At 51.7% G+C, this 10650-nt stretch overlaps 1 protein-coding gene across 2 annotated transcripts; it reads right to left on the bottom strand.

The window, feature by feature from the left end:
- Positions 1–3808: 3808 nt before the first annotated feature.
- On the bottom strand, positions 3809–9863 carry LOC147732623 (uncharacterized). Of its 2 annotated transcripts, XM_086958834.1 has the most exons (3): positions 9695–9863; positions 8203–8317; positions 3809–4796 (listed from the first exon to the last, which is right to left on the bottom strand). In XM_086958834.1, exons 1-3 carry the CDS (start codon positions 9701–9703, stop codon positions 3916–3918), a joined length of 1005 nt encoding a protein of 334 aa, XP_086814960.1. In that variant the 5' UTR covers positions 9704–9863; the 3' UTR covers positions 3809–3915. The 2 variants fall into 2 exon arrangements, 1 of the variants encoding a protein (XP_086814960.1); XR_015308679.1 differs by lacking the exon at positions 8203–8317.
- Positions 9864–10650: the final 787 nt, after the last annotated feature.

Below are 10650 nucleotides of genomic sequence, written 5' to 3'. Positions count from 1 at the left end.
ACGGGGCTCCCTGTGGTGTCACAGTTGATCGCCGGCACCCCGGGCTTGTCCCTGGGTCCCCCTCGGCCCTCTGAGCAGGCAGCTGTCTCACCAGAAGCCGAGCTGGTGCCGCTTCGGCGCCAGGGGCCTTTCTCCACTGCTCCAGTGGAGTCACGGGTAGAGGCAGGTTCTTGGGGTGCTTTCCTGAGTCGCCCTCGATCCTCGGCATGGGCGGCTGCCCCATCTGGGCCGAGCTGGCACCACAAGTGGCCATTCCGGCGCCGTCTGGCGCCGAAGGCGGCCTCCATAGACCCGCACCAGCGCCGGGTTCTGGATTCGTCTCCTGAAGTCCCTTCATCTCAGGAGGTCTGCCATCTGTCGATGTGTTCCTCACCGGAGACAGGGCGCCGTGTAGTTGCCTTTTTGCCAGCATCTTCTAGGGCAGGCTCTGCGCCATCCCCGCGGCCACAATCCTCGAACCCTTCTTTCCCAGGCTCGTGGCCGACTTCTCCACCTGCATTTTCTCCTTCCCCTGAGACCCCTCTGGTCCCTCATTCCTCGGTGGATCCTCTTCTATGTCAGGGCTGGCCACTTCCCCCTGAATTGGGGAAGGGCGGCTCAGTCTGCAACTGCCACCCAAGGAGGAATTGCTTTCACCTCCACGGCGCACTACTGAGGCCAGTGTTGCCTTTGTTCGGGCTATATCCACGGCTGCTGGTATTCTGAGGATGGGTGAACCTGTCACTCCATCTCCTACAGACAACTCTTGGAGATTCTCCACCAGGGCTCTGGTGGACGGGAGTTGTTCCTTCCTTTTGATGCGTCACTCCATAATTCTCTTATGGTGGCGCCCTGCCACAGGTGATCCAGTGTCTCAGGCGCTATTGCACCGCCATTGTCCTGCTCCGCATGACTCGGTCTGTCTTTCTTTCCACCCTTCTACTCAAGGTGCTCTACTGCATGCTACCTTTCCATGTTTGCCTGTGGTGTTGTTCCCTCCGTCTCGGGAGGCCCGGTGGTTAGATTCATGGGGACATAATGTCTTCGCTTCTTCCAGTGCTGCCTTGAGAGCGCTTATCACTGTGTGAGTGTTGACAAGGGCTACTTCTAGCCTGTGGGGTTCGGTGGAGTCCCTTCTTTCTCGTGTCTCTCATGAGTGTGCCCCTGCTGATCTGCGGGCCCATGTGTTGAACGGTAAAGAGTTTACTGCATTTATTCTTCGTGCGGCTTTGGATGTTATCGATGATGTTGGCCGTGCTAGGCCACTTCTGTGGCTCTCCATCGCCATGTTTGGCTAGGCGATGCTGTTTTTCCCGAACATATTAGCGAGCGTCTGGTCGACCTCCCTTTTGCCAGGGTCCTGCTGTTTCAATACTCTTGCAACCTCAGCCATTCAGCGTCTTCTTGTGGGGATTTGTTCTCCTCTTCCTCCTCAGTAGGTGGTTTGTTGATCCTCTGGGTCTTAGTGGGAGGTGTTATCCCACTGCTCCTGGAATCTGGTGTGGGGTGCACGTGACACTTTCTGTGAGAGATACTGTCCACTCCCGGTCCTGAGTTGGCCTACCTCTTTAGGTGGGGTTCTGCCCCCGTTGGCAAGAGTGTTCTTTTTGGCTGCTTACTAAGCCTTCTGTGGTTTTTGCCGCAGGGTTTCTAATTTGTTCTCTGATGCAGGACTTCTTCCCTAGGAGTGGTTCCCATACCTCTTGGGCCATGTCCTACCCTACGTGGGATATTTTGTAGCTATTGGATAGCCTGTCTTATACTGGGAAGGGTGAACTTCCCCTTGCGGGTTTCTTGCCCTTCTTGGTATTGTGGTATGCCGCCGGCGCGTTTCTTGGATGGCTGCGGCGTGGGACGGTGTTCTGCCTCTGGTTTGCTGTTGGCCTGATCCTCTGCCTGGTGGTGTTCTGCCTCCAGTTTGCTGTTGGCCTGGTCCTCTGTCTGTTGTCCAGAAGGGTTATTTTATGTGTTTACGACTCCGTTCGTCCTATTTGTTCTGTTCTTGTTGCCCAGCTGGTTGCTGGTTAACACCCGGCGCGGTCCGCCGTTTCTTCTGGTCTACGGCCAAGGGCCTTGGAATGAGGTCTGGCACCCCTGCTTCTGGCTTTTCAGGAGCTTATGAGACTTGCAGCCAGATTCATGAAGCTAATTTGCGATCGCAATTGCTGCGAATTAGCAATTGCGATCGCAAATTGATTAAAAGCTATTCATGACATTGAAAATCGCAAAAGTGCGTAATCGCTAAATAAAAATAGCGATTTCGAAATAAAATTGCAGAATCCTGAAACCTTCCCATTTGCGATTCGGAAATAGTGAGAAACCAAGGATTCTGCGAATTCATTTGCGAAGTCGCTAAATAATCGCTATTGCCATTCATGAAAAATCGCAGATTGCGAAAAACACGAAAATCGCTATTAGCGACGCGCAATTTAAGGAGAACTTAAACGAGGTGGTAACCAGCAAAAAAAAAAAAAAATTGATTAAAGTTAACTGCATACAGGTGCTGGCCTGACCAAACACACTAAAGGACATGCAGCTGGAGACTGAGGACTCTCACAATGCCAGGACTCTACATGGTGGTCAGGCGGCGTAGGCTGCAGTGAGCAGCACAGAACAGGCGTAGGATCCAGGAGCGGATATTCCGGCATTGGGTCACCCTTCTGCGCCAAACCAGGGAGCAAATCTTTGCCAAGTACCGCCTAAGTGGCCCAATGATCATTAAGCTGATCCAGGACCTAGACCCCCTGCTGCAGCATCCAACAAGGAGAACCAATGCCGTCCCCACCCATGTACAGGTATTGTGCAGCCTGCACCTACTGGCCTCCGGAAGCTTCCAGGGGATAGTTGCTGTCGCTGGGGGCATATCCCAGCCCACCATGTCCCGCTGCCTTAGTAGTTTTCTGGATGCAATGCTGACCCAGCTACACCACTACATTTCATTCCCAACCACCCAACAGGACTTAAATTACACCAAGCTGAAATTCTACAACATTGCACATTTTCCGCATGTTATTGGATGCATTGACTGTACCCATATCCACATCTGCCCACCAGCACAAACGGAATACATGTACCGCAACCGCAAGTCCTACCACTCCCTCAATATTCAGATGGTGTGCAACGCAAAGAATTATATCACGGACATAGTGGCACAATATCCGGGCAGCACACATGACTCCTTCATCTTCCGGCACAGCGGCATTCACACACGACTGGCAAGGGGAGACTTTGGCGAAGGACACCTACTGGGTAAGTACACATGTCCCCAAATACTACACTTTGATCATGTATCTGCGCAGAATAGGCACTCACCCTGTGCTCATTACCCACAGGTGACAGCGCCTACGGTCTACGTGAGTACCTCCTCACCCCATACCTCAACCCAGCCACACCACAGCAACGGCGTTACAATGCTGCACACATACGGACAAGAAATTGCATAGAGAGGACATTTGGCCTATTGAAGAGCCGTTTCTGCATACTGCACAAGACTGGTGGGGCCATCAAATACACACCTGAGGTCTGCTGCCGCATCGTGGCCGTGTGTGCAATACTGTACAACATTGCTACCAAGCGCAGGATACCAGTTGAGATATCTGGCAGTGAGTCTGAAGGTGACAACCGGCCACCTCCACATGTACGTCATGCACGCGGAGAAGATCCTGCTGAAGGACACAGGCGCCGCAACCACATCACTACAAACTGTTTCTAGTGCACACATTCCCCTATCACAACACTGCACCCATGCATGACAAATGTAATAATGACATGAGTGTGTATCAAGTTTGACCATTAATCTTTATTGTTAATTCACAATAAATTGGCCTTTAAGTATTCAATTGTCTGATGGAGAGAGTATTGCTCCATACCTCCCCATGCTGGGGTAGGGGGTTTGCAGGTGTTGACTGAATGGCCTCCCTCTGAGTGTCAGAGTCCTCACGGACGGTGACGACGAGATGCCCCAAGTCGTCTCTCCGCATCCTGAGGGACGGTGTTGGCCCTACTTGCTGATGTTGGCCTGCTGCTGCGGCGACGTGCAGGCATCGGTTGCAAGGATGCGCTGCTGTTGGTTGACGCAGCCTCACTTGCGTCGTCAGCCCCCTCTGCTTCTTCATGGGCAGTGGCCTGTTTGCCGAGCACTGCTGCGGTGAATAGGTCTAGTAACCTGGCCACATCCTGGCAATACTGCACCATCTGGGCCTGCATGGCGAGTGACCTTCGTGCCAGCTGAGATGTAGCATTACCAACTACATGATTTGACCTAGTGCAGGCCGATAGGCGGGCCAGTAGTTGGCGGTGGTGTCGACGGGTCATGTCCTGCTGGGCTACAAGCAGCTGGTTGTTTTCACGGACTGCAGCGGTCATCTGGGCTATGTGTTGGCTGGTTGCCTGCATCTGTGTGAGCATTGCTGCCATGTGACGCGCCTGTGTGCGATGCACCGCCAGCATGCGGCGTTCGATGGCCAGGCCTGGATCGGGTGTTTCAAGTGCCCTGGCGGTGCCTGCTGGGCCCTGGCGCTGCTGGCGCCTCAGTGCGCTGCTGTGTGACCTGGCACCAGCTGTGCGCCTCGTCTGCCTCCGAGGCGCTGGTGGTGGAGCCTGTACCACTGCTGTGGCTGTTTGCTGGGGGGTTGGCTGCACAGCTGTGGCTGCAGGGGTGGCCCTGTCCGCACGGGGTGGTGGTGGTGTTGGTGGGTGCACTGCTGGTGGCTGTGATGTGCCGGGTCGTTGGGAGGACTGGCCCTCACCCTCAGTGTCCTCCTGGCTCTCGGCGATGTACAGCGCCTCGCTGTCTGTGCTGGCTTGCTCACCTGCACCTGTAATGTGAAAGGGTGCATGATTAAAGTTATGTATCTTGCACAGGCAATGTTGATACATGCATGCATACTTGCTTTCCCTGACTGGCTTTTGGATTTACTTGGCATTGAGTGCTCTGGCAGTGTTGGGCTAACTGCGGGTACATGATTACACTACAACTTCCACAATGCAATGGGGCTTTTTTGGAGAGCATGGGCTGCATTGTTGGGGATGTCATGTTGCTAGCTCAGGACTTAAGGGCATTGTTAGGGGATTGGGTCGAAGTCGCATGGCACTTACCTTCAGGTTGTTGGCTGGGTCGGGATGAGTCCAGCTGAAGGACCCCCACGCAGGCTTCTGGCGCAATGGTGTCCTCAATCAGGTCCTCCAATGGGGTGTTCGGTGTGGCTACAGGTTCCCCTCCACCGGTGGCCAGTCGCTCCCCAAGCCTCTCAGCAATCCGCTCCTTAGAACGACCTCTCAGGTCGTACCAGCGCTTTTTTATGTCGTCAATGGAGTGCTGGGTCACACCAACAGAATTGACCTTTGCGCGGATGGGCTGCCAGATCCTGCGCTTCTCTGCCTCTGGCACCCTCTGGGAGTCTTTTCCAAAGAGCCTGGCATGATCCTTGCAGACCCCCTCAATTAGGTGCTCCAATTCGGATTCTGAAAACTGTAGTTTCCTCTTTCTCTCCTGCCCACTGCTCCCTGCTGCATCCTGGGACATCTTTGGATACTTTTTTTATGGCTGGGGTGCTGCACAGTGTTGGTTTTGGTGCTCCTCAGTTTCCTGCTGCCACTCCCTGGCTCTGTGTTCTGTTTATGGGTGTGGTGAGCCTACTTCCTGGTTGTGATGTCATCAGTGGGCTCGAAATGCGACTTCCCGTTTTTGCGATCTTGCAGTTAGAGAGATCGCAATTTGCGATATCGCATTTTGCGATATCGCAATTTCTGCATTGGAAATTGCTGATTCTGCGATTGCGGCAAGATCTCAATCGCCAATTGCGATCTATTGCGAATCGCATTTTTTTCTCGCATTTGTACATGGATTCCATTCTGCGATTCTCAAATTGCGATTCGCAAATTTTCGCAATTTGCTAATCGCAGAATGGTAGCTTCATGAATCTATATTTTTCTCTTTCACCCGCCTTACTACTGAGGCGCTGTTCGGTATGGCCTGTTGACATCCAGTTGTGATGAGTTCGGCCGCCCTCTTCACCGGGTGTGTTCCCGGTGGAGGGCTCTTGCCTTCGTTTCGGCTCTTCTCCTTGGAGTCTCTGGGTTGCTCTTCTCTCTTGGCCTCCTTTTGCGATGTCTGTACCTGGGGCTTCCGGTGGAGGTCCCTGGAACATTGACTGCTGTTCTCTTTTCCTATTGCCTGTCCCTGGGGTTTCCCTTGGAGGTCCCTGGTACATTGGCTAATGGTCCCTTTTCGTGATGCCTATACCTAGGGATTCCGGTGGAGGTCCCTGGTACATTGGCTGCTGACCTCCTCTCCCTTTGTTTTGCCTGTACCGGGGGCTTCCATTGGAGGTCCCTGGTGCATCAGCTGTTGGCCTCTTTTTGTATTGCCTGTGCCTGGGGCTTCCGATGGAGGTCCCTGGCACAATGGCTACTAGTCTCCTCTCGTCTTGCCTGTACCTGAGGCTTCCGGTGGAGGTCCATGGTACATTGGCTGGTGATCTCTTTTCGTATGGCCCTTCCTTCTCCTGCTTAGTGACGGCGGGGTCGCAGCTTGTTGTGGTGACACACTCCCTGTGGAGCGGTGTTCTCCGTGGCGCTGCGGTTCTAGTCTGCTTAGGGGGGTGGGGTTCCCCTGTTCCCAGTGCTTAATTTGTAAAATATGAAGTGCAGGTGCTCAAACCCACTTCCCTTGGCTCCACCCACTTTAACCAATGGCTCCACCCACTTACTCTAGTTGCTCCACCCCAGCGCTTAATTTGTAAAAATGAGTGCCAGGGCCCTTTTCGGGAGATCACGACAGCCTGCACCACACATTGCTCATGCCAGCACTGTCAATCACAGTTCCAACACAACTACATACCATTTCACTCCTAAATGTGCTACAATTCAGGCTTTTTTAATGTATTCTGACTTATTAAACATAGTTGTTTTGCTCTTGTGGGCAATATTTTGCTGGCATGGTTGGGATTTTAATTTTAAGGTAAATAAAAATAGAGAGAAAGAAAAAAACTGAGGAAATCATCCAAAACCGGCGTTTTCCCTTTTGTAAAATACTTTAAAAATATATATACTGGTTCAAGTAAGCTTTATTCGGCTTTTGAATTTAAAACCATAAAAGCAGCAGAAAAAAGATACAAACATACAAAAAATTAATTCAGCAAGTCAATGCATAGTTAAAAGAAAAACAGACTGTTTAGGAGAAGCTAAAACAGTTTGGCGAATCAACTATTCAAGATCATAATCCAAAATACACAGAATCCTCCTTTATCATCAGGTATTGTAGTAATTTGGTACACCGGGGCCAGGATAAAAGTCATGCAGATCCCAGATACGGATGGAGCCATCTCCAACTTTGTGCTGGGTAGAACGTAAAAAGGGGGCAATGTTCCTGTGTTTGAACTTAATTAAAATCAGATCTCCCGGAACATTTTTGGGCAGAGAACCAAGCCACCCCACCCTCCTGACGCTCAATATCCCGCCGTCTAAAACAGATGGTAAATGTCTATGGTTTTTAAGCCAAAAAATGGCTTTATTCATTAGGTCCTGCTGTAGTTCACGTTTACCCGGGGTGAGTTCAGGGACCCCAGAAAGAACGGTAACGTATGGCGCGGCTTCGGGGGGTAGGTCAATTCGATGCCTTCTTTCTGGAAGTCTGTGAGGGGTATGTTTTAGATTAAGAGGAGCGTTGCGACCACTTAAAGTGGGTGGTATAGGAGGGGGGTCACAAGTTGGAAGTATACTGGCAGCATTGTTCATAGGCCTTTCATGGGTGTTAGTAAGGGTAGAGCATGTGGGTGTCACGGTGTTGGCATTTAGTGGGAGGGACCTTATTACAGTGTTTTCGATCCTGGTCAGCCTCTCCCCCAGATCATTAATTTTTGCGACCAATGGTGATAGAGCACTGTTTAACATTCGTTCAATTTGGGCCAGTAGGGTCAAGTGAAGGGGGGATACGTGGTCATTTGATCGAGTCTCCGCTTTATCCAATGTTAGTGAGACTGGGTTTGGGGCGGATAAATGGGGGCTGCAGAAAGTTGGTTCGGGGGAGGCGGGGGGTGTGCAATTTGCTTGTTCAATGTCTCTAACCACTATAGGGGGAGTTAATACATCCTGGACGTAGTTTGTACCGCACATGGCATTCAATTCTTCCCAGATGGACATCGTAGTTAGGAGACAGGATACCGAAGACAACAGTGTACAGATCAAAACGATAGAGAGGGAAAGGTTAGCATCTGACTGTACCTCCTCCTGTGGTGGGACCAAGTGTAGTGGCCCGTCCCGTCCTCCTCTGGCCACAGAGGGCCCGCCCTTTGCCCGGGCTTAGCCCGCGCACGGTCCCGCGACGCGGGGGCTCGCGCTGTATTACAGGAATAATACAATTCAAATCTGTTTTAGACCTGTCATCTCTCCAGAAATTATTAGTAATGCAAAGAAAGACAGAACAGACTTGTAAAAAGGCGATACAGGGAGAGGACTGTAAACAAGTTTGTATTTAACCTTCCAGAATTAGAAATTAAGTTCAAGTAAAGGAATATTTATTTCACTGAGTAAGGGGCAGTGCTGGCCTCAGAAATTGAAAGAGAGGGGCGGAATAGGGAGAAATAAGGGGGGAGAGATGATTGGGAAAAAGGACTGTGAAGAATAGAGCACTTGCAAGAGTGAGAAATATGAACAGAAGTGGAGCGAGGTGCAGAAAGAGGAATGAGGAAAATGATGCAACCTTGCCATTGGGCTGCGCCGACAGGCCCTAGAAATCCTTGAGACCCCTGTGCTTAATAGTTTAGAAGACCAGAATTAAGCACAATGCACTTCAATCGTGTCCAGCAGCAAAACATGACACCGACACGCAGCTCCTCTGCTAATGCACCTCAACAGTAAACTTGCTTTACTCTGGTAACGGAAGCATAGGACTCCCACAGTTAATGCAGGGCAGAATAGAATGGTAAAGAAACACAGCTACAACGTGAAAACCAGCACAAACACCACCCACCCAGTATGGCAGCCTTACACTTCATTCATCTAATAAAAAACATCCTGTTCCACCCCAGATTCAGCCTGCACCTGTACATGCAAGGGCAATGGGGAGGGGGAGTTAAGATATGGCAACTCTACGCGGGCCTCCCATGAAATCGAAGACCAATGAAATATTGTCACATTCTGCGAGTGGGCCCGGCTACACAACCCATCACAATTGACTTGCCCCTCCAATGGGGACTCTTTTTCATGCTGCCCTCCTAGGAGATGTTTATCAAGGTAATTGTGGTTTGAACGTCCTCTGCTGTGAAGCACCGGACAACAAGGTGACACCATGTACGTGGTGTTTAGGGCAATTTAAACCCAAGCAAATATTTACATGTCAGCCAATCTGCTTTAAAGTGACTTCCCTATTGTGAATAAATGTCACTTTAAATTCTTGTCGCCTTTACAATTAAAAGTCCCAGTTTTTCACACTCCCCTGTCTTTCTACTCACACAAACAATAACTACAGAGAAGGACTCCCTAGAAACATTAACGCGTAAACAGATTGAATTCAAGCACAAACTTACCTGCTCTCGGGACGCACTTTCAATTACTGCCCCTGCACCCGTTTTTGAGAACATTCCCTATGCCCGCGACTAGACCTCGTTCCCTTCCCTCACTGCACCTCAGAAACAAACACGACAGGCCTGTAGTCCACAAACACAACTCAAGTTTTGTTGAAAGTGAAAGAAACTAAGAAGGCCAGTCTCCTTACCTGCAGCATGGAATCTCCTGAGACCGCCTTCTGGGCTGAGGCTGACACCGGCACGCAGGGAGAGAAATTACAGGAGAATAGCTACCAGCAGGCAGGTGACCCCTGGAGCCAATGCGGGCCCCAGGGGAAGTAAGGTCGCAGACCAGTCTTCCCCTGGGGATTTCGCACAGACCGGAAGGACAAGGTGTGGGGGTGGGATTAGAAGGGCAAGGGGTGGGTATTTGGGAGGGCTTAAAGGGTGTTGGGAGAGGAGATTCAACATCTTCCGAACACCTAAGCACCACCAGGGGGACTTCAGAAGAATTTTGTGGTCGGTAGGTGGGTGGTGGGGGCAGGGGCCGATTTGTCGATCGGCGGGGAGAGGTTTTGGTTTTGGCTGCATGTTTCAGATTGTAGCGCAGGAACGTGTATGGGCGTTATAGGCTATGGTCCCCCTGCAAGGGTCAGCTGTCTGCGGTGCCGAGCGGGAGGTGCGAGAGGCGGTGGCCGGAGTGCTGATCGGACGGGTGAAGGGCCGGCTGGCAGGCAGGTGCGGGGTCCAGCGTCGGGCTGCTGGGGGGCGGCACACTCTGTATGTGGCTGTGGTATGTTGGGGTGGGCACCCTGTTGTGGCGTCCGGCGGGAGTTTGGGGCAGGGGGCGGCTCTGTGTACTTGTGCCGCTTATACGTGGTGGCTTCCTGGCATGTGGGCGGTGTTACTTGTGTGGTCGGCGCTGGGCGGGTGGCGGCCCCCTTGTCGGGTGGGGCTCTCATTGTGTCGCGGGTGATCAGGATGGCCGCGGGGGGGAAGGGGAGGAGCGGGCGGGTTGAGGCATCTGCTGCGGGACCTGACACCTTTGTCCGGTATGCATTTTATTTATTTTGTTTATTCGATTCTATATAGCGCGGACACTACCCGACGGTCTCGGAGCGCTTCACAACAGGAACAGGAACGATACAGGATGAGAAAGTCAAGT

The sequence above is a fragment of the Lissotriton vulgaris genome, chromosome 2_1 (genome assembly GCF_964263255.1).
Source record: "Lissotriton vulgaris chromosome 2_1, aLisVul1.2, whole genome shotgun sequence".
Taxonomy (NCBI): Eukaryota; Metazoa; Chordata; class Amphibia; order Caudata; family Salamandridae; genus Lissotriton; species Lissotriton vulgaris.
The sequence above is the reverse complement of the archived record's forward strand: the minus strand, read 5'-3'. Positions and strand labels throughout refer to the sequence as shown.